This window comes from Neofelis nebulosa, chromosome 8, assembly GCF_028018385.1.
Source record: "Neofelis nebulosa isolate mNeoNeb1 chromosome 8, mNeoNeb1.pri, whole genome shotgun sequence".
Lineage (NCBI taxonomy): Eukaryota > Metazoa > Chordata > Mammalia > Carnivora > Felidae > Neofelis > Neofelis nebulosa.
In genome coordinates, this window is record NC_080789.1 from 53,902,269 (window position 1) to 53,926,253 (window position 23,985).

Genomic DNA, 23,985 nt, shown 5'->3' on the forward strand with positions numbered 1-23,985 from the left:
AACTGTGATGAGGAAACTGATGAGGAAACTGAGGCACAGAGGCTGAGTTTCAAGGTTACATAATAGTAAGTGGGAGCACCTAGGACGTGAACCCAGACAGCATCACTGCAGGGCACACTCCAGCTGCCCGACGCTGAAGGACTCCTCTTCCTTGTTCCTATTTTGTGGTTGAGCAGATTGAGACAGAGAGGAATTAGGTGGTTTGCTCAGCTTCTACGGACACAGAAGTGTCAGAGTAAGGCCTAGATCCCAGGTTTCTGAGGCCCAGAGCTCTTTGTGATACAATGCAACGGTCCATTTTTCTTCAGGGTAAGATTAGACATAATTACTCAGTTTTGAGCCGTGACGTGAAGTGAAGCAGGGGAGCAGGGGGGTCCTGTCCACCAGGATCAGTGTCTCCGTGACAGTCCTCTAAACAAGAGGATGGGGTGAAGCATTTCAGGACCAGCTGAGGTACTAACTTTTCTGGTTCCCAGTCTGACCTGCTAGACTGCCGGCCAAATTAAACTGGGCTGCTTCACACTCATCACTAAGAGTCTGTGTGTGATTTGGGGGTGCGGATGGTGGGAGGATCCTCAGAGAACCAGGTCTCCTGTGCTGAGGAAAATTGTTTGCTCTCGTCTTAGAGCAGCCTCATGCCAGCCCTCCGCCATGCGTCTGCAGCGGGGAGGAAGGTGTGGGAGAGGATGTCTGCTCTGGGGGGGCGGGGGAGCCTTGTCTCATCATCAGGGATGAGTTTGTGGCCTCCTGACAGGGAGCCTTTCTCTCCCACCCTCGTGCTTTCTCAGAGACTGTGGAGCAGCTTGGCAGGCCCAGATTGTATAGAGGACAAAAGGTTATTGTCACCAGGACCTTCATAATGAAACCGGTCTCTTCCCTGGCTCCCCCACCGCCCCTTCCCCCGCCTCAGAGATCACTTGCCCAGTAGTTGGATTTACAAAGGCATTTTCTTCACAGCACCCCCAGCGCTGAGTCGGTCCCTGACGCGGCCCAGCCCTCACCTTCTGTGCCTGGTGTCATTGGTCTTGGTGCCAGGATCCCGGCCTTGCCCCAGTACAGGCCAGCGCCCCTCCTCCCCAGCCCTTTGTGTCGAGCTGCTGTTGCATGATGCACATAGCTGGCAGTGTGAGCTCTGTGTTTCAACCCGCAGCCCTCTGAGCCATCTCAGGCTGTAATTTGCTGGCAAGTGTCTGTGTTACCAAGTTGAAACAACGGTTTCTCACAGCTGCCTTTGTTGCACCGGGTCCCTGCTCCTGGGCCTGCTGGTGATTTAGCTTTCTCAGTGGGATGGGTGTTCATTGTGCGCTGCGTCCGGGCACACGGGGGAACGAGCAAGCCAGGGGCCCAGGAGGACATCCATGTGGAAGGGGGTTTGTAGCTCTACCCGTGGAGTCCAGCCAGGCCCTCCAGCAGCTGTTCCTGGCCTGATGGGATTTGTAGAGAGAGCAAGGGCTAAAGAGGAAGAGAAGTCCATCGTGTGAATGCGAGATTGCTTCCAGATGGTTCCAGTTATGAGTAAAGTATACCAGAATTCTTTCCTTAAGCAAAGCCTTTCCAACATTTATGATGGTCTTATTTCCGAGGAAGGCTGGACCCGTAACTTGAGATGGCCTGGCTTAGTACAGAGTTTATGGCTTTGGGAGATAGGCTCCATGGTCTCTGGAGCTTGCTCTGCCAAGACTCTGGAGCCTTGGGCAAATCTTGGACCTGGGTCTCTCATTTGTAAAATGCTTCCTTTGCCCCTTGCTGCCAACCTCTGTGTCTGGCGGGGAATGGACTTTGCTCTGCTTTTCAGAGTTTCTGGAAAAGACCAGTTCCATTAGAAATATTCCAGTGATGGCAACCTTTCATTTTAACCTTTATTTATTTTTGAGACAGAGCATGAACGGGGGAGGGGCAGAGAGAGAGGGAGACACAGAATCGGAAGCAGGCTCCAGGCTCTGAGCCATCAGCCCAGAGCCGGACGTGGGGCTCGAACTCACGCACCGCGAGATCGTGACCTGAGCTGAAGTCGGACGCTTAACTGACTGAGCCACCCAGGCGCCCCGCAACCTTTCATTTTAATCTCTAGCAGCCCTTAACTCGTTATGATTCTAACTTGATGACACATCAGGGTCATTTTCCTCCGCTGAATTTCCTTTACAATCCGGGATTTTTCCACTGGGGGCAGAGTGGGGTCAGCCACCATTTTCTCCTTTTAGTACTCATTGCTTTTATTAAGGCAAAGGAAATATTTTTCTATTCTGAGTGCTCTCTAGCACAGTAGCCACTAGCCACATGTGGCCATTTAAATTTATATTAGTTAAAATTAAATAAGATGAAAATTTTCTTTCCCAGGTCGCACTAGCCACATGTCAATTGCTCAGTAGCTGGATGTGGCTAGTGGCTCCTGAACTGAACAGTGCACAGATACGGAACATGGCCATCACCACAAAAAGTTGTACTGGATGACCCTGCAGTCTGGGTAACGTAAGAGCATGGGTCTAGCTGAGGTGGAGAACATACAAGGAGCAGTAACTGAACATCCCAATGGCAGAGAGTTTAAAAAAAAAAAAAAAGACAGCTGAGCACAGACAGGGTAAGCAAGTGAAATGGCATGGCCACATTCTATGGCTTCTGGACTCACTCCTGTTAGCCTCTGAGTTGGCTGCGGTATGGGCGTCACTCCACTTTGTAGATGTTCAGAGGCATCAGTCACTGTGTTTAGGGACAACTCATCTCTAGCGGTCTCTACTTGGCAAGCCTGTTGGTCAGCCAGAAGGAAGAACCATGTCCTTTGCCCTACCTCCCTTGCTCTGCCTTGCCCATTGCCTGCTGGACTGGTGCTTTTGTTTCTCTTCTCCTTTTACTTCTTGGGGAGTATTTCAGACCCTGAGGAGCTGATTAAAAAGCAACTTCACTTCCAACCCTTTGCATGCTGTTTGGGGTGAACTTTAATTCTCCATCTGCAGCCTGGAACCCAACTCAGGGATGAGAGCCACAGCACCACAGCATTGGGCTTCTTACCAATAGATAATCCAAACATTTTCTGGAGGGAAACTCACTGGAGGCAGCCTCAAGCATGGTCTGGAGCTACTGGGTCGAGTTTTACAACTATTGTAGATATGGCTTCTGTCTTATTCTTCACTGCTCTTTTCAGTGCCCTCTGACAACACATTCAGGCAGGCTGACAGCAAAGTGGAAAAGCAGATTGAGAAATGCCACAGAATGCTTTATGAAGCCAACTCCAGAGCTGCACCCACATATAATATAAATTGATGTATTGAATCAGGCACAGAAGCCCTGTTACCAAAACCCCAGGCTTTATCCTCGGGAGGACCACCTATTAAAGCAGCCCCAACTGACAGTCCTCATTAGCTTTTCCACTGATCCCCAGGCAGTTTTTAAAGGGACAGTGTCCCTCTTTTGGGCCTGAATTTATATGTTGGCCATGCCTGTGAGTCTAATTAGCTTAGCATTATTAATCTTACTTGGAAAGCCTGCGTTTTCTGTAACAGCTTGACTCTTGAGTTTTAAAGAGTAATTGGAAATTTCAAACCCTGTCCTTTTCCCTCTTTTTGTTTTTAATTACTTTTAACCCAATCTTTGGAAACCTACCTGCAGGTGTCTCTTGACTAGCAAGCATCGTTGGAGCACCAAAGGGTTTCTCAGTCCCGTCTTGGTGCAAATCCTGACACTACTGTTGTGCCACAGATCTCACGGGGAGACTTTTTAAACCCACCAGAGAAATAGCACATTTTAATTTTATAATTACTTCACAAGAAAGCAGGCCTTCCCCTAGTTAAACCTGGTATTAATTTCCTCCTAGCAACTTGTATTCTCATAACTTAATGATTATGGGCCACCTTGGCAGCAATGTGGAAATCTGACTTTGCAGAGGAAGGAGGGGCTTGAATTTCAGAGAATTTTAACCCTATAAATTGTCCAGGATGGGCATTGGCTGGGGCAGGGAATAGGCGCCTGGAAAGTCCTTGCGTTCCAAGTTCCGGTGCAGCCTAGAGCCAAAGTCCGAGTGGGTCAGCCTCACACGGGGAGTGGCCTTTCTCGGGGCTCCCAGAGCCAAGATGATGAATGGTTATTTGCCGTGTGCATGTTCTGCGTCTTTTCGGGATTTGCAGCTCTGGCTTCAGGAGCAGCAGGGAAGAAAGCCTGCCCTGCTGTGTGCAGCATATCTCCTGACAGTGATAAATGACTCCTTGCTCCCCACCCCCCTCCCCGCCTTTCTGCCCCTATGACCAGAGGAAGCTATGAGGCATTTTACAAATGATTGGAAGCCAAGACAGGCATTGTCAGGCCACAGGAAGCGGAAAGGAAAGAGATGCCCAACTGGCTTGCTCCCTATTGATCATCCACACACACACACCTTTCTGCTCCCATGATAGGAGTAAATTTCTCGTTCCTAAAGTGGCCAAAGTACTTCCAAGCTTTTCTTTCCCCCGAGACCCTTTGAACAGCCATAGCATGTCTATACCCACTGATAGGCTCCTAAGCAGAGTCTGGTCCCTGCTTTTCCCCGGTGACCATTGTCTGGGGCTATGCAGTACATGTGTGGTGGGGACTTAGCTCCAGGTCCTCTGGGGAAGCTTTACGATGTCAAATGCTTGCATAAATTCTGGTTAAAATAGCCAGTGTCCTTTTAACCAAGCCCCACCCCCAGGGCAGGGAGGCACGTGTCTTTATACTTAGCAAGCCTTTATTGTATACTTGCTGTATATTAGGCACTGAGCAGTAGTTACGAACAGGGATGTGGAGCCAGACTTTCTGACTGGGCCAGTCCCCAGGTGCAGCTTGGACATACATGTCACCTTGGTTTTCCCACATGTAAAAGGGGTTGATGATGGTACCTAATAATAGGACATCAAGAGCTAGTGTGGTCGTGTGCATTCAACAAAGTCTGGCATACAATAAGTGCTCTGTGTGCCCAATAATATAATCATCAGATATTATGGAGAGTGAGATGGTCGGCAAGGTCTGATCCTTGTCTCAGAAGGCTCACAATCCAATAGGTGTTGAGTTGCTGGTTTCTTGAGGTAATGGGAGGCAGTTTAGAGAAACAAGAGACTAAAGGAAGGTCAAGTGTGCTGGCTGCTTCTACCTGGCAGGTCTGTCCCACAGCTGTTGTGCCGGATGATCACGAACAAGGGGGGGTGTTATCTGTGGGCAGAGGCTCCCTCAGTACAAGTAGGAATCCGCTCTATCCCTGAGTGCTGACGGATAGGGTGTTTTGTTTGTTTGTAGGTCGTTTTGTTTGTTTTTATGGGTTTTTCTGGTCCATACATTGATTCTACTGTTGTTTTTTTGTTTTGTTTTTTTAGTCCTGGATGCTGGACTTTTTAAAGTGCCATTGCAGCCCTCCTGAGCTGTACCGTACCCAAGGTGCTGGCATACCACGCCCCTCAGTAGCCCTCATGTAGGATCTTGTCACATAGGACTGTGTCACTTCATGGGGATGACCAGCTGACTAAGGGACTGGCTTTCTGGAAATTTATTGAACAACACCATTTTACCTATAAATCCATTAAATTCTCAAGAGTGTGGGAATTAGATCTTTTGGAATTGTGTATAAATAGAGCAAGACAGAATGTAGAACTTATTTATAAAAAGGGGGTTTAAAGAAACACTCGTGGCTGTGTTAGAGGCAGTGGTGGTTTTTAAGAGGGCGAACTGGGGCTGGGAAAGACTTAGTGGAGAAGGCTGTGTTTGAATCAACAGTCTGAAATAGGAGAGGAGTTTTAAGAGGGTTGAGGGACAAAGGGAAAGACCTTCTGTATGGAGGGCACAATACAAGTGGAAGCCCACAGCTAAAATAAGATGTGGGTTTTGGGAATATAGAAGCCAGAGGTAATATTCAAAATAGTTTCAATAGTCAGCATGGAAGAATAGGCTCCATGTGGGTCCTAGAAGCCCCTGCTGTGCCAGGCATTAACTTTTTTTTTTAAAGTTTTATTTATTTATTTTGAGAGAAAGAGAGAGAGGGAGGGAGACTCCCAAGCAGGTTCCGTGCTGTCAGTGCAGAGCCCGACCTGGGACTCGATCTCAGGAACCATGAGATCATGACCTGAGCCAAAATCAAGAGTCAGATACTTAAAAATTGACCGAGCCACCCAGGTACCCTTTGCATTAACTCTTTATTTACCACACTGTGGAGATTCCAGGGGAGGGTCCAGAATACCAGACAAGGGCACCTGGGGGCTTGGGACAGTCATTATTTGCCAAGCAGTACAGAAGAGTTTCAACCTCTGTGTGTACTTATATTGGTATGTATCAGCTAGAGAACATTGCTGGTGGTGGCCTAACATAAGTGGCATGTAGAAGCGATCGAGAGGGTGCGGGGCAGTGGTGGTTAGTCCAATAACCCAGCAATCTAGGTAAGTAGGTTCAGGTCAGCTCATGCGAAACTTTGAATGCGGTGCTAAGGGTGGCAAGAACTAACATCTTATTTTCTCAACCATAAGAGCTCTGCACCTCTGTAAAGTATGGAAATGACACACAGCACGGCAGAAATATGGAGCTGATGGTATATTTAGAAAGACATATGGTCCAATCCTCAGCCTATTTATAAGATCCTGTTTTTAAGGAAATTCCAGAGAAGTGAGTGCTACAACACTCCACCAAATTTCCAGGTACTTAACCACCCTGCCAAGGAAACATTTTCCTGTGCCCAGCCTATATTCCTCCAGTTACAAAATTTCACTCTCAAGCAGAGCTTGATAAAGTTTTTTCTTTTCCCTGCCACCCTTACCTGCACACAAGGTTTCATAACAGGGAGTCAGTGTTGCTGGCTTCAAGCTGACAGCTCCATGAAGGTGCTAACCCTCTGTGGCTCGGGGATGTCTTCATCAGATGCAGCTGAGGTGCTAATTTAAAGCCCCTGGGTTCTGGACTTAACCCAGGAATCCGCATAGCAGAGCTGGGCAATGACCACTCCAAACTTTCAATGATTTCATCCTACTTCCATGTTCGTCTTAAATCAAAGACTTATTCAGGGCCAGGGTAAGGTTTGTCGGTCCCTTGCTCAAGAACCAAACATACATCTTTCTATAAGAACTAGAAATGCTGATAATACATTTGCTTTTTCACCTTGTTGCTCTGGTAAAAGCCATAATGCTCTACCAATTCTAGGTTTAGCTTCTATGAGGATTAAATCAGCTTTGTCGGTTACCCCGGTTAAATCAAATGCAATCCACCGTGCTCAGGAACTTAAAGGAGAGAGCACAGGTGATCTCTGTGTGATCTCTGGGGCATGATCAGTTTTGGCCATTCCTCATTCAGTGGCACGGGTGTTGTGTCGGGCACTGTAGATACAAAGCAGATTAAAACAATCTTCACCCTCATGGTGCTTATAGCCAAGTATAGGACAAACCCATACCAAAAGTGGAAGAGGATTATTTCCCCACAGCGAAGCTTTTTCATCTGGAATGATTATTAAAAACACTCCAGAATTCCTGAGGTCTCAGAATCTCTATTTTTTTAAAACCTCTCAGGTGATTCCTGGACGTCCTTAAACATTGGCTTTGGGCAGCCCCAGATTCTTCTTGTAGTTATGAGCCGCAGCTTGCAGAAATGATTGGTTACAGAACCCTGGGCAGCCTGGACTCTTTACCAGATTTGTGACCCCTCACCCCTGGCTTTCTTCCTGCTGTTGTTCAGGAACTTCTTTGTCCACCTGTGTGGGCCAAGGAGCGTGTTCAGGAAGCGTCATGGACTGGACTGTCCGTGAAAAATGAAAGGTGATATCAAACGCTTTGATGCCTACAGGGGGTCAGAGTTGAGCCGATTCTTCTCCTCCCTTATTGATGTTATGGTCATAACTTGCATAGTCCAGGCCCCAGGCACAGTATAAATACTTAGAGTAGTTAGCAGATGGTGCTCCCAGGGCATCTAACTTGCTGGTTTCTCATTCCTCTTCATCCCAAGTAAATGATATTCCCTCCCCAGATTTGCCTAATCCTTTCAAATGGTCTTGGATCACCCTGTGAAAAACTGGGCATGTACGTGTGAGGGTTTAAAGAGTGCAACTTACTATCAGCAAAACAATTTGAAAGCCAGACCTCAGTGATCTTGAATATCCACCCTATTGGCAAGAGAAGAAAAAGCCTAAGAAGGTGGTATGTTTAAACTTCTAAACCTGGGGACTAGGCTTTTAGAAAATTTGTATGAAGGGCATCTGGCTGGCTCAGTCGGAAGAGCGTTTTGACTCTTGATCTTGAGCCCCCTTTTGGGTGTAGAGATTACTTAAAATGAATAAATAAAAACTTTTTAAAAATTGTATGATTTACCCTGATGATGAGGATTAGTAATTAAGCAATCTTGTTGGAAATCATGACATTTCATGGTATTTACATAGATTCATAGCTCCTCAAAGATGTCGGAGAACCGTGGCTGAGAGCACAGTGCACTTTGGGGTGAGCCTGGAAGCGAGCCTGACCTCTATTTCCTAGTGGTGTGACCTCCATTTTCTTACTTGGGTTAATGTTAATATCTGTCCCACAAAGTTGTTCTAAGAATTATATATGTTTCTGGACACCTGGGTGGCTCAGTCGACTAAGCGTCCAACTTCAGCTCAGGTCATGATCTCACAGTTCGTGTGTTTGAGCCCTGCGTCAGGCTCTGTGCGGACAGCTGCTTTGGATTCTGTGTCTCCCTGTCTGCCCCTACCCCACTTGTGCACGCTCGCACTCTCTCTCTCTCCCCCTCAAAAATAAACAAACATTAAAAAAATTAAAAAGAAAAAGAATTACATGCTTTAAAAACCTAAGTGCTTTGAACAGTCCCCAGAAGAAAGCGAGCATACAGTGAGTGGGGGGTGTGTTGGAACTCTGTGAGTGTTACAGCTGAGGTGGCAGCATAGTTAACAGTTGTTGCCTGTACCATCCATTGTCTAAAACAGTGGGGCCACCTTGATACAGGAGTGTGCTGTGTTCTTCCCACTGGTAAAGATCAGCAGCCATTGCCCAGGCCTGTGCTTCTTATCTTAAGGCTTGAGTAATGTTAGGATCAACAGAAGATTCCAGAAGACTGGGTTTCAACTGAAGATTTTGGGGGTAGGGGAGGATATTTTTGTGTGTGGAAATAAATGTTATGTATATGATTATTATGCAAAAATTCTTGCTTTTTCGGATAAAGCAGAAGACTTGAAAAAGGTTTGATGCCTACTTTGAGATAGTTGAGCTCTGCCCCAGGTGATATTACCAGTTCAAAGACACACGAATGGAAATACTGAAATGCTGTAGCATAGAGTGGAGTCCCAGTGCACAAAGGCCTTCCCCAAGGGGCACCGTAGAACTTGGTGCTCCTGTGTATAAATATCGATATGTCCAAAGAGAGAGAAGCTTTGTGAGTCAGGGCTACAAGATCAGCTCAAGGAACTGGCCTCTGCAGTAAAACCTTCTTTGTAGGGAACAATATATTTGCTGTTGTCTCCCCACCATTCCTGGCTATGGGGTCAATTTTGGTTATCTCCTGATTTGTATATATTGACTTGGTTTCATACAGTATAAAGGCCAATGTCAATGAAATTCATGTTTGTCACAGAATAAATGGTCCCTGAGAAAGCAGAAATCATTCCATATTTGTGTGCTCATAAAATAAGGATCTGTGATTCATACCTGTGGGAGATCTAAATGTTATTAATTAGAATATGAAGCTCTCCTCACCACGTGCTAATGCACACCAAGTGGGTACTGAATCAAAAATACTTCAAAATCTGAAATCTCCCTTAAAGTCCTGCAGAATGTTTTATCCTGAAATATGATTGGTTCTGTTTTGCATACACATGTGACAAATTACATTTTCAAAAGACTGATTCAAAGCATTTTCTTTTGTGTGAATCCTTTTCCACTGCTAACCTTGGGCCCATGAGTTAAGGGATGGCCTTTATATTATTTAACTCCACATTCCCAGCACCTGTGCTAGTAAATATTTATGAATGGTTCTAGTAGAACCCATTGCTCTCATCTGGTCCAAACCTGAGCTCCTGATTTGGAGCTACTAGGATCAGGTTCTTTACCCAAATTTTCAACTGTGGATAGGGACCCGTTAGTGGGTTGTGAAAGCAATTTAGTGTATGGAGATGAACATTTTAAACAAATTAGCCGGTGTAGGGAGTAAAGGACATCTCAGTGTGTAGTACACGGTAAGGGTAAATATTGCTTTCCAAATGCGTTTGTGTATACACCGGGTTATCAGGATCTGCTCTAAGCCAGTGGACTCTCCCCAAGAACATGGGCCAGTGCAGTGAAAGCGAGCTCTGATGCCTCATGCTATCACCCACAGGCCCAGTTTAGGAAGAGGAGTCTTTAGGCCAAATTAGAAGAACGATTACCGCTCCCAGAACTCCAGGCAGGATCTGGTTCAGGCATGCTGGTGGTAAGAAGGGGCGAGGTATGCATTTTCCCAGGGCTTGTGGGTCAGCCCTGTTAATCGGAGGATTTCCTCAAGGGCATCCACAATGTCAGGGAACAGAGCTTGGGCCCCATTATGGAGAAAGGCTTTCTGGAGGGAGAGCCAGAAGGTTCTCCCTTTCATTTGTTTCTCTCAGAGACAGACATACACAAGTTAGGCAGCATTGCACCCCCAAATTATATCACCCGATACTAATCACACTTTGACAGCATACTGTTTGAGCCTGAATCCAGACTGTACGGTATTAGCACAAGAACATCAGCCTGTATACAGCTCAGGGCCTACAGGCCTCAAGTAATTTAAATGATGCTCTGAGGATCAAAGGAGAAAACAAGTTAGCATTTGTTTGTAGAGCTTTGGTCCCACAGGGAGCTTTCCCAGGAATCATGTAATCAAGATACCCCTCGACACTAACTCCTAGCAAAGAATCCAGGGACCCAAGGCATCATAATATGACCCCATCCCCCAAATTTAGATTTACAAAGAACTAAAGCCTGCTATATAATGGCAAGCTGTGGCAGAAACGTTGGCTTTGCCTAGAAATATCTTAAAGGATACTTCTAAACCCTCTAACTACCTGCTGGATGAGGGACTTTTCTCAGCCTCTTCCAACTCACCCTGGGGCCACAACGGCTGCCTCTCATCCTTATTCCAGAACTCTGGTTTGAGCCTGATATCGTTAGCCTTAGCTCAGATTCCCCCTCCCTGTGACGGTTCAGTGACATTTTCCCAGCATATTAAGATTTGATCCAAAGACAAATTTAGGAAGTTTCTGGGGATTTCTTAACTATGAGTCTTTGAAACCAGGAAAAGAAAGGCCTCTTGAAAGAAGATATTAAAAAATAAGAGTGGGGCGCCTGGGTGGCGCAGTCGGTTAAGCGTCCGACTTCAGCCAGGTCACGATCTCGCGGTCCGTGAGTTCGAGCCCCGCGTCGGGCTCTGGGCTGATGGCTCGGAGCCTGGAGCCTGTTTCCGATTCTGTGTCTCCCTCTCTCTCTCTGCCCCTCCCCCGTTCATGCTCTGTCTCTCTCTGTCCCAAAAATAAATAAAAAACGTTGAAAAAAAAAAAATAAAATAAAAAAAATTAAAAAAATAAAATAAAAAATAAGAGTAAGATCTAATAAAATTCAAAATATTCTTGTGTTACTTTAAAGGAAACACACGCACTTGTAGATTTTGGTGCAGTGAGGAGGGCCCTACCCGTTGAAGGGCCACCTCAAGGAGCAGAAAGCAGCCTCCATTTACTGCTCTGTGGCTTTGGGTTTGATGCCTGTGGAAATACAGATGGCTGGCAGGAAGAAGGAAGTATGACATGACTGCCAACTTTGTGTTGCTTTTTCCAGGAAGGTCTGGGCAGGGTGGGTACGGAGAAAGGCGAGGCAGGGGAGAGCCTCTGTGGATTCCGTGAATTGCTGAGTTGGGGTGGTGCCAAGCTCTTAAAAGCCATGAGTGGCATTTGGGCTGCAGTCATGCGTCTACTCCTGACCAGCCAGGTCCAGGTGGTGTTTCATCCCAGTCTCCTGGGATTCATGCTGTGTTGAGATTTCGTGGTAGGAAGCAGGAGTGGGAACCAAAGACCTAGACACTTCTGCCCACCAGCCTCTATCCACACCTGCTCAGGCCCTATGCGGTGCGCCCCTGTCTGTCTAAGACCTGGTTTCTGCTATGAGCAAAATGAGACTTCTTGTGGCTTTTACCTTCCTCCCAGAAGGGGCACTCAGCTTCTAGCTGAGTGAGAATTCTCCTTTAATGCCTGTTTTAGACCAACCCAAAAGCTTCCCCTTCATATTATTAGCTCTGAGGTATCTTTTTGAGTCTTTGATTCTTCCCTTTAGAGTAGAAAAATGGACTTTCCTGACTAAAGTTGCACAGGTGCTGTCCTTCATGCTTCGATACCATTAGCAGCAATAGAAAAAGTATGAGTTGGGGTATCTTGGGCGTTCAGCAAGAAGCCATTTTCCTGCGGGGATGTGCTGTATTCCTGCCTGTGCTCACCAGTTATCTGTGCTCTACATCTGCAGTGAAAAAAGAATGGGGCTCCTAAGACCTTGATGGTCACAATTTGGTTAAATAGCACCTTATCCTTCCCAAAGGACTTGTCAGACATATTTGCATTTGATCCTTGAAGCTTCTCATGGGGAATCCAGCTGAAGAAGCATGTTCAGTGAGGTTGAGGGACTTTCCCAAGGTCACACAACTGGTTCGCTTGAGGACTGCGCTGTGACTTCAAAACCTCTGACTCCGGGCCTGATGTTCCACAGTATACCATAGCAGAGGAAAAGGAGAATGTAGGAAGAAAGCTTCCCAGGGGAGGACAGGCATCCTGGGCCACACTGAGAGGTCAACTATTAGAAGAATGTGACTCACTGGTGTGTGTCATTGGAATCATATGAGTGGTTCGTCGGCATTAGGCAGTCCTGGAGGGGTCATGTTCTTCTTAAATGACTTTGAAGTATCGCTGAGGGAATCAAGACTTAAGGACATGAGTGTCATTTCTCTCTGTCTTTCTAATTAGAAGTCCTGATTTGGGAAAGAAAGAAGATCATGGGAAGTGATCGAGGTAGACCATGCCACAGTGTGAACTTTGGGTTCCTGGCCTGTGGGTTAAGATGTCCAAATGGGGACTCTGGCTGGGAATGCAGGAATCTGGCAAAGACATAGAAGAACTTTCTTAGTGGGAGACTTGCCTCAAGTTATTCTGGGAGAAATATGTCTAGGTCACACTGTGTACCCTAGAGAACCACATAACGAGGAAAACTACCATTCTGGAGGTAGAACTTGGGAATTACGAGGAGAAAGTAATAGGCAAGAAGATCATGGGTGCTATTTTTTTTTATAACTTTGTTATTTACGAATATACTTTGGTAATAAAGATGAACCTAAAATTTTAATGTAAAGAGGTAAAAAGAAGTCCAAGGTATCACTGATAGGAAGGACTCAGCCCTGAATTTCGGCCATAAAAAAGCGTACCATTAAAGCAAAATGAATGGGGGAAGCCAACACTTGGTTATGTCTTTGGATGGAAGCATGTGTGCTAAGGAGGAAGTACGAGCGTTCGTCCATCTGTTCATCCACTTAGCTGGTATCTACTTTACGTGCACAGTGTGCCTGCACAGTTGTCCACAGGAGGGAATAGCAGTGAATAAGACCAAAATGCCTGCCTTCATTGAGCTAATGTTCCAGGGCAGGGGTGGGGGGAGATGTAAACAAGTAAACAAACTTACTAGGTAGTTTCAAATTGTGTTATGTAAGCACCATGAAGAGCTGAAGCCTGGTCAGCTTGAGCACTCAGAGAAGGCTGGGAGGACCTGGGGGAAGAATGGTCCAGGCACAGGGGACAGCAAGGCCCCCTCCCCACCCCCCATGGCATGTCCTAGAGCCAGCCAGAGAGCTGGCGTGAGGAGAGCACAGTTGCGTGATAACAGATGTCAGAGCGGCGTGCAAAGATCAGATCACACGGGGCCTTGTCGTTGGGTTATGTTTTGTATGGAAAGCCAATGGGGAATTTTAAGCTGAGGAGTGAGGACTGTCCGTGAAAAAAGAGAAGTGGTTGTGGGAGACTGGCTAGCAGGCTGCTCGGCCGGTCTGTAAATATAAGCAAACCTCTCTCTCTCTCTCTCTCAAAAAAAAAAAAAAAAAAAAAAAAAATCACAAAACTGACCCTGAGACGAGATGTGTTCACCCTGGAGGAGTCCTGTAGTTGCTACTCGTCAGAAGGGTGAGAGGACACCAGTGCGCCTGTACAGGGACCTCTTGAGTTCAGATGTTCAGAGAATGCACAGAGCAGCGCCCAGCCAGCTAAAACCAGAGGCAGGCGAGGGACATGCCTGTGGGTGAGGCATCAGCTGCAAACTGCACCCCTGAGACCTGGGAAGCAGTCCGGGAGAGCAAGAGAGCGCTTTGTTTTTTGTTTTGTAAATCTGTGTAGAACAGAGTAAAGCCGCTGCCTGAGGTACATGGTATTCATTGATTTGCTCACTTCGTCAGCTATTTGCTGGGCACTCGTTATGCATCGGGCACTCTCTCCAATACCAGGGATGCCACATGTGGTGAGATGAACACCTCTGTCCTCACAGAACTTAATGGGGGAAGGGGGTGCAGGGGAGCAGTAGAGAAAAGAAACATCAGGAAGTAAAATACTTTTAAGTGTTAGATGGGGGTGGATGGCAAGAACAAAAATAAAACAGAGAAGGGGAATAAGAAAATTGGGGGAGGGGAGCAATGTTAAAGAAGGTCATTTTATTACTTGGCTTTTATTTAGAGTATGATGGGTAAATCATTGGGGGGTTTGAGCAGGGTAATGACGCTATCTGACATTTTAAAATAATTACTCTGGGTGCTCTGAGAATAGAGATAAAGGACAAAACTGAGCGGTTTTTCAGCACCTTCGCCGCCATCACCCTGATCCTGGCACCGTCTGCTCTTACCTAGATAATTGCAGGGAGGTCTGGTGAGGGGATTGCAATTGTGTGGGCAAGAGAAGGTACTGGACCTGTTTGTTGGAAAGGGAGAGGTGACAGTATTTGGCAGAATGTCAACAGACAAAGCCCTCAATTCATTGCTGTTGTATTTGCCTCTTACCAGAAGATCAGGTGGGGGAGGAATTCTAGGCTGCCAGCAAGGAAAACAGTCAAAAGGTGGAGGCTGGACGATGAACACGTATGGCCAGGGGGTCGTTAGAGTGATGGAACCATGGATGCGAAGTGGCCTGAGAGCCCCAGCGAGAGAGGAGAGATAGCTCACAGTGGGAGTCTCTGAGGAAAGATGTCCTTGGTGCTGGGGTGCCTTAAGGAAGATCATCAGGAAGTAGGTTGGGAGTTATGAAGCCAGGATTCCAGAAGCATCATTCACACATGTAAAATTACTGAGCATAACAGCAGGGGAAAGAGTGGGAAGCCACCTGTGAACCTAGGGGGGAGTCATCAGGGAGGATGGGAGAGCATCCTGACGGCGAGGCTGGGGGTGTGTGAGCAGGTGGAGGGGCTGACTCAGTGGCAGCAGGCCTCGGTCTGGAAGGGTGAGTGAGGTGGGAGCAGTCACTGCTTCCCTCTTACCTTAGGAGTCACGGGGCATTGAAATACACCAATGGCGGGGCGCCTGGGTGCCTCAGTCGGTTAAGCGTCCGACTCTTGCTTTTGGCTCGGGTCCTGATCTCAAGGTTCGTGAGATCAAGCCCCGTGTCAGGCTCAGTGCTGATAGCGCTGATCCTGCTTGGAGTTCTCTCCCTGTCTCTGCCCCTCCCCCACTCTCTCGCTCGCTTGCACTCTCCCTCTCTCAAAATAAGTTAACATTAAAAAAAAGAAAAGATGGGGCGCCTGGGTGGCTCAGTCGGTTAAGCGTCCGACTTTGGCTCAGGTCATGATCTCACAGTCTGTGGGTTCGAGCCCCGCATCAGGCTCTGTGCTGACAGCTCAGAGCCTGGAGCCTGCTTCGGATTCTGTGTCTCCCTCTCTCTCTGCCCCTCCCCTGCTCATGCTCTGTCTCTCTCTGTCGCAAAAATAAATTAAAAAAATAAATTAAATAAATAAATAAATAAATAAAAATAATAAAAAAAAGAAAAGAAAAAGAAATACACCAGTGGCTGACTGGATGGTTTAAGAAAGAACTTCCCAGGGATGCTCTCCAATGGAATGGGCTGATGCTGCCTGTTGCACTGCTCCCAGGTAGTGACTGTCCAGAGCAGTCAATTCCATGACAGAGACTGGGGACCAGTATGAGGTATATTATTATAACAGGGACTCCTGCACTTGAGGTATAGCCGACTTAGTAGTGCTTTTCTTTCCAGTAGGTCTGGACCCGTGGTGCCTTGTCTTTTCAGCTTTGCCAAATCAACATTGCAGAGGAAACCATTACTTAAAAAAAAAAAAGTTTAATGGAAACTTCTTTGCTTAATGAAACTTGCCTCCGCTTAGGGAAAGCCCTTTAATTCAGCCCTTTTTAAGCCTTGATTTTTTTTCTCTTCTTTCTTTCAATTGGCCTCATAAATATTCATTAAGGACTGACTCAAAATAAGAGTTACTCTGAAAATCTTTCCTAAGCCTTTCAGTTTTGCTTTCTTGTAACAAGTAATTATTTGAATATCATCTCTGGTCAGTTATATTATGGTAGAAACTAGTGAGTAGTTGGTATTTGGAATCTTTAAATTTAATCAGGATTTGAGAAATCATGGGATCTGATAAGAAGGAATAGAAATTTTCTTAAAATTTTTTTTTAATTTATTTCTTTTTGAGAGAGGGAAGGGGCAGAGAGAGATGCTGATAGCAGCAAGCCAGATGTGGGGCTCGAAGTCGCAAACCGTGAGATCGTGACCTGAGCTGAAGTCAGACACTCAACCGACTAAGCCACCCAGGAGCCCCATTATAGACATTTTTTTTAATGTTTGTTTATTTTGAGAGAGAGAAAGAGCACCAGCAGAAGCGGGGCAGAGAGAGAGGGAGAGACAGAATCCCAAGTAGTCAGCACAGAGCCTGACCCAGGGCTCGATCCCAGGAACTCAGATCATGACCTAAGCTGAAACCCAACAGTCCCAACACTTAACCGTCTGAGCCACCCATTTTCTATTAATTTCTATTTCTATTTCTGGACGTTTTCTATTTATTGTATGTCCCAAGTAACTCCCTTTCTTGGAGCTCAAACTTCAAACCATTGTCCTTATCTTGTGTCCCCCAGCTGAGAAGGGCAGAAGCCAGGGCTGAGCTGGAAATACAGAGTCTACAGCCTGGACCATGAAGTACCATGCAATATGAATAGCAAACAGGGCTTACAAATGGGTAGGAACAGGAGTGGCCCCCTTCAGCTCCAGACACATGTTTGAGGGAGGCCTGCTGTCCGCGGGAGAGGCCTCTGCCAGGCTCTTCAGCCATAGTGAAATGCCTGCTAAGTAGTGGCGGGTCTGAGGACACAGCCTGGTGCTTCCCTGGCTTCCCACTGGCTTCCCTGTGGACCGTGTAGTGAAACAGCCACCAGTTTTGTCCCCACATGGGCACCTTTTGTTCTTTTGCCTCTTTTCCCCTTGTGCCAAAAAGACCTTTTCTTCAACCAATGCCTGCTTTTCTCCCACTGACAGGCAGATAATAATGGTCTCATCTCAGATTTTTCAGCTAGAATGAGAAATCCACAGAGCTGAGCCCTGAAGCCCCCTTTTTTTGGTGTGTTTTCCGGGGATGTTAGAGGCTAGCTTTAGGCCACTAAGATGGTCTGTGATCCTGGGAAAGTCACTTAACCTTTCTGAGCCTCAGTCCCCTCGAATAGGACATTGCAGAACCTAGGAGACATTTGAGACGTAGCACCAAGCCCAGTGTGGGGCAGGGGTTTGGTAAGTCATAGCAGCTGTCATGATTGTTGGCGATCACTAATTTATACAGACTTTAATCAAGCTGCCAGTCTGGACTCTTGTTTTGTTCTTTATTATACCAGACTTTCACTGTGAAAAAGGAAGTCCGCCTGCCTGTATATGATGACCTGTGCTTAGGACCCAGAAAGGTTGAGGGGGTGAGGGTGTTGTACTTCTTTATTGGTAGTTATTTACCCTTGTCATTTGTTGGTGACAGCAGGGGAGAGGGCTCTCACATGATTGAAAACCAGTAATGGCAGGAACAGAATAAGGCTTTTTGAAAGTTTCGTTTCTAGTTTTAGTATTTTTGTTGTTTTCAAAGATGAAAATAGAGCAACTAAAATATTAGAATTTGCACTTGACCCTGTGGGTGACACCTCCAAGGTTAGCGTTTGTCTTTCGGAGCTGTGGTAACACAGACTTCATGCTCCTGAAGGTCTCTGCCCTGAGAGGATTTGATTGCCTGGGCTTTCGGGGGATCTGAGAACAGCTCTGTGGCTGCCTTTTCAAGCCTGTTAAGAGTGCTCTTAGCCTATCTGTACTGAACTCTAAGTAATTTCCAGTCACTGGGGCTGGAGCTGCTGCCTTCTGCCTCCCATTTAATCTCTGACTCCTGGATCTTGGTCTCCAGGCCCCAGTCCCTCTCCTGGCCTCGTCCCCAAGCCCTGCTCACGCCCACTTTAGAGCCTCTCCCAGGCCATTTCCCTCCTGTCCCTTGAGCCATACATCATCTTTAGAGTCAAGCTAGTTGCTCAACTGATTTTGAATATGAGCAATGACACTTGGTCTATAGTGGTGGTTCTCAACTTTGGCTACACAATAGAATCACCTGGGAGCTTAAAAACAAAACAAAACAAAAAAAAAAAAATCCAATGACTGGCTCTCATCCCCAGAGGTCAGATTTAATTGCTCTGAGCGGTGACATGGGCATCTGGATTTTAAAAAAAAAAAATTTTTTTTTTTAATCTTTATTTTTGAGACAGAGAGAGACAGTACAACTGGGGGAGGAACAGAGAGAGAGGGAGACATAGAATCCAAAGCAGGTTCCAGGCTCCGAGCTGTCAGCACAGAGCCCAATGCAGGGGTTGAACTCACAAACCACGAGTTCTTGACCTGAGCCAAAGTTGCTTAACTGACTGAGCCACCCAGGCGCCCCATGGGCATCTGAACTTTTTAAAGCCCTCCCAGGTGATTCCGTGTACAGCCAGGGTTGAGAACCACTGGGCTAAGAACTCATTCAGTCCCCAAGCTGAGTGTATTCTAATAATAGCTCTGTTTGCTCCCCAAGTGACTTGTATACCACAGCGTTTTAAATAGTTCATGTGAGTATAAAAACATCAGAGTAGCTGTTTCCACCTCGTGTTAATTTGATAGATTTGGGGAAAGGATATAGTATGGTTTTTTTTGAAAATTGAATTCCTAGAGTACCTCTGGGCTCACATGATGGCTGTACCAGCAACTGGCATGTGCCGGGCACCGTGCTGAATACTTCATGATCTCAGCACGGTCATTAGCCCATGTTCATCTTCAACCCCACCAGTAAGTTTCAGTTTCCCCCTCTCTGATTAATGAGGATCCTGAAATCCAGAGAGGCTCACTCGCTCGCTCAGGGCTGAACAGGAAGCCCAGGCACATCTGGTGCCAAAGCTTCACTGGTCCCTTGGGAAGGAGCGCCTTACCTAAATAACTTCCCTGGAAATAAAGGTGTCCCGGCATTAGCTTTGGGGTTGAACTCTTTTTGAATTGGATTGCATTCGTTTGTGTATCAAGAGCTTCCATAAATTTGACTGCGTGCTCACTCCCAAGTTGCCTGTATACATCCAAGATTAGGAGCCCATTTCACAAATTAGTTTTCTTTGTGCACTCAGCAGACATTACTTCCGAGAAGCGTCTTGTTTCTAGCACCTAGCCTAATAGAAGCTACCCGGTTTTTACTTAGTGTAATACTAATACTTCTTGGAGGTAGTGCTCTCCCCATTTTGCAGAAAGGGGAGCTGGGGTACCAACTATTAGTTATCTATGAAGTATTAGTAATAGCTACCACTAAATGAGTACTTCCCAAGTGCCAGGCTCTGTGCTCAGCTCGTTACATCCTCTGTGATGATCCTCATTTTACAGATAAGGAAACTGAGACCAAAAAAGGTGGAGGAGTGGCATAGTTAGTAATCAAGTGCCACATTCCTTTGCTTTTTGTTTTCTAACTTCTTATGAGCAAAATTGCAAGACACAGACTTCATTTTCTCTCCTGGGTTAGCCTGGCCAGCCTCTGCTGTGTATGTAATGGCATTTGGACAACCATGTCTGGAATAAACCACTGAAGCATAAACTGGCTTTTCTTTCCGTGTGTCGAATGGCCATTTAATAGCTATTGTGAAACAAAGAATTTTCTGCCAACCTTGAATATCACACGGAGGTCAAACAGGCTCTAAATATTCCTTCTCCAGCCATCCCAATACGAGGCTGCTTTGGTATAAACAATCCCTGAAGGTCAGAACCAGCTCCTGGAGCAGTTTCACACTCCATCTGCCTCTGAGCTCTGCTGTTTTCCAGCTCTGGGTTAAGGACAAGACCCTTGTCACTGCTGCTGGGGCTTCACTATCGTACAGGCACGAAACACCCAGGACAGAAACCCATCTCCCCTTCTTGCCGATTACAAATATACCACCTTATCCTCTCCCTCTGCAAGTAAACACACACTTGATATCTTTTGATTTGTTAATTACATGCACAAACGTGCACTTCCGTAAGAAGAAGTCCAGGCACAAAGAGGTTGGCAGTGCGGTGAGTGATGGAAGGAGTGTCAGGGAGAATGAAGTACCCGGTCGCCTGTGTCAGGGCAGCGGGTCACTGAGTGCAAACCTTTTTTTGTAAATGTTGTTTATCCCCCTACAGGGCATACAAAACCATTGAGGATGATGACCTGAAGTTTCCCCTTATATATGGAGAAGGCAAGAAGGTAGGCATGTGCACTTCCCCCGGACTGAGAGAGCAAGGCTCTGTCTCTGCACAGCCCGTGGCAGTCTCTGTGTTCCACTCAGCAGCCTGTGATTTTATGGCCTTGACAGCTTGGAAGAATATCGCCTTCCATCATCCTGCAGGCCTCCTGTCTCAAGGGTCTCCAAGGAGTGGCAGGGCTGGGGGAGGGGGAGGGGGAGGGGAGCGGGGAGCACAAGGGACTGAAGTCACTTTTGTGAAGATAACACTCTCCTTCTCACATCTCTTTTCCATAACGTCTTACGGTGTTTAAACATGACCACATCCACAAACGTTATCTCTTTGTATTTCTGACACCAAGCCACGAGGCAGGCAGAGCCGGCGGTAGAATATCCATTTGGGAGCAGAAGCAGCTGAGGGTCTGAGGTGCAAGCCGCTCAGGCAGCCACACAGCCAGCCAGGGGTGGTAGGACACGTGGAGCCATGGTCATCTACCTGCTTCTAGAGCTCTCCCATGCCACCATGGGAGTTCAGACTCTGCAAGGCTGCTGCTCCACTTGCCCCAGGCAAGGGGACCCAAAGCTTCACTTTGATGGAGCTCGGGGACCAGAGCCCAGGCTGAGCTAGCAAGGAGCGTTTGCCACGCGCTCCCAGGGACCCAGTCGGAACCACACCCTCAGCAGCAGGCACACTGTGGAGAAGGAAAGCTGTCCGCCTTGGTCCGTGAGTAGAGTGAGGCTGGAGGAGGTGGCCATCCTGGACTGGGGATGAGGAAGCTTTGAACTGGTTTCCCAGTGAGAACAAACCACTTCTGAGGCACTGCCTTCTTCCTCTGAGCACAAGTACACTTCACCTCTGTGCTGAGAGCTCCAGTTAGACGTGAAAAATGGTTCACATTAAAAAGAAACTTCCACTGAATTTTTCCAGTATTCGATAGGATTTTTTTTTTTTTTTTGAGGATGAAGTGACTCCTCATAAAAACCGAAGGATGCCTTCACAGGCAGGTGTGGGCATATGTGCCTGTGTGTGCACGGGCATCCAGCCGCACACGTGTGAGAGAGCACGCAGGTTTTGGTTTGCGGCTCAGGGTAGGAATGATGTCAGTATAAGGAGACATTTCATGGAGGGGAGTGAAACGTGAACATCGATTCATACGGGGACGAGTTTTCAAACGAACTTTCCCTGTTCATGGAAATGGACCACCTTCCACCTCACCATCCCTGGTTGAGAATCACGACAGGAAAGGATTCTGTCCCTGATAGTGTGCACCTTTTGGTAGGATTGGTACGGTGAATGCACATCTCTCAGCCCAGTGACCTGTGCCTGCAGCTACGGCTCTTTGTGGGGCTGAGATTCTCAGTATGACCCTGCTACACCCAGTGAGTTCCAGGAAGCTGAGAGCCACCTCCTAGTATCTTTGTATCCCTAGTATCTGCCCAGCCCGGTACCTGACAATAAATGCATCAGTATTGAATAAAGTTGTCAGTTACGTACAGTATACTGGCCTCCATACCAAAGGACAATGGACTAATGTGTTCTTAGAAGATAATCAGAATAAGATTTAAGTGAGCAGGGGCTTTCCCCCTTAAGCCAATGTTCCTTTCACCAGGACATCATGTTCCTGAAGCATTTCAGTTAATTAGGGCTTGACAGCTCTGTGATAGGCAGCTGGCAAGTTCTGTCATTGTACCTGATGGCCTATTTAAAAGCTGCTGTGGCTCCATTCGGTCCCAGACTTGCTCCATAGTAAAGCAGCACAAGATCCCTGTCAGCGGACTCTTGAGAAATCGTTGCAGCTGTAACCTGTCAGTTCCATCTAGATCCTTTGCAGGGGTTTTGTCTTTCCCGTCTGCATACACCTACCCAAAAGCTCCAGAATACTTTCACTGCCGTAACTTTTCATTTTATTTCTGCCAATGCTTTTAAAGATTTGTGTGGGTAACACCTACATGCTTTGTAAACAAGTTCAGTAACTAGCAGAAACATCAGATTTCTTTAGACTAAAACGCCCACCTGTGCTTTTGCAGCCAGAGAAGCTGCCATTGCAGTGGGGAGAGTGGAGGGGCCTCAAGGGACTCTGAATTTTCGAATTCAGGATTGAACACTTCTTAGCTGGGAGGGAGCCAGCCGATCCAGCTCCCCAGCAGGGCAGAGAGTTTCTTCTGCAGCCCACCTGACCAGAGGACCCCAGGCTTCACATCACGTGTCTGCATTTTACCCCCTCTGATTTGTGCCTTTAAAAAAAAAAATAAATCATGCTTTCATTTCCACTTAAACCTGCCCATCTACTGATCCAAAACCTACTCCAAAATCCATAGCCTTTTTGGGAAGACAGGACGAAGATGATGGCAATATGGTAGATTGTAATGTTTCTTAGCATTTGTACGTTAATCTCATTACCCAGACAGTAGAGTGAGGATTCACGCCCGGGTCTCCCCATGAAACGACACTGGATATATTATTGACGATCCAAGCATTAGGCCATTGGCCTCCATTCTACCAAGAATGACTTTCATTCCATCCCTCTGTTTGCCCATCCCAATGCTGCCCATCCTTCTGCTCAAAAATGTAGTGCCACCACCTCCAGGAAACCTTCTCAGCAGAATTTTTACTTCCTCTGAATTCATATAACCCATGGCTTATGTGTCTTTCAGCCCTTGGCCATATTTTACATATTATTAGACACGCACCTCTTATCTCCCTTTGCAAGGTCCTTTATAGTCGGTACAAGTCCTTAGGCATCTGTGCCCCACAGCATGGTGTCTGTACATAGTAGGTGCTCAGGAAATGTTTGGGTAGATCAGATCTGTGGCATCCCAGGAGACAAAAGGCTGACTGTGCAGCCATTAGTAAAATAGTATTATTTCCTTAAAGCATTCAGAAAACTGTTCATTTATTATTCGGAAAGCACAGGTGATGAGGTCTCAACCCTGAGGTCTCTTTGTACTTATAAGAAGGTGACATTTTGTTCCTCTCCACCCAGAGGGACTTGGTTGGGGATGTTATGCAGGACAGGTGACAGAGCTGCAAAGCGTTTCTTTTCTGTACCATAAAGCATAATATATGAGCTTGGGCGGTGGTGGGGGGTGGGGGGGGGCGGTGAGCTGCCTCTGCTTTTTTTTTTTTTTTTTTTAATCTTTTACTAGTGCCTGTCAGGGACTAGAGACATGGCAGATATACTTGTAGGGTGGGTGTATCCCAGACGGACGGATGGATGGACGGATCGTGTTGGATTTGATTTGAGCTGATTTCAGGGGCTGTAGACATCCCACATGTATTGATTTAGTTTACTGGCTGCCCTTCCAGCCTCTACA

General features: G+C 46.7%; 1 protein-coding gene across 3 annotated transcripts in view; it reads left to right on the forward strand.

Annotated features, from left to right (window-relative positions):
• PPM1H (protein phosphatase, Mg2+/Mn2+ dependent 1H) overlaps positions 1 to 23,985 on the forward strand; it is a 262,320-nt gene that overhangs the window by 195,812 nt on the left and 42,523 nt on the right. For all 3 annotated transcript variants that reach the window (XM_058742160.1, XM_058742159.1, XM_058742158.1), the window contains exon 7: positions 20,630 to 20,693. In XM_058742160.1, coding sequence (XP_058598143.1) covers positions 20,630 to 20,693 — 64 coding nt within the window. The remainder of the gene's footprint in view (positions 1 to 20,629; positions 20,694 to 23,985) is intronic.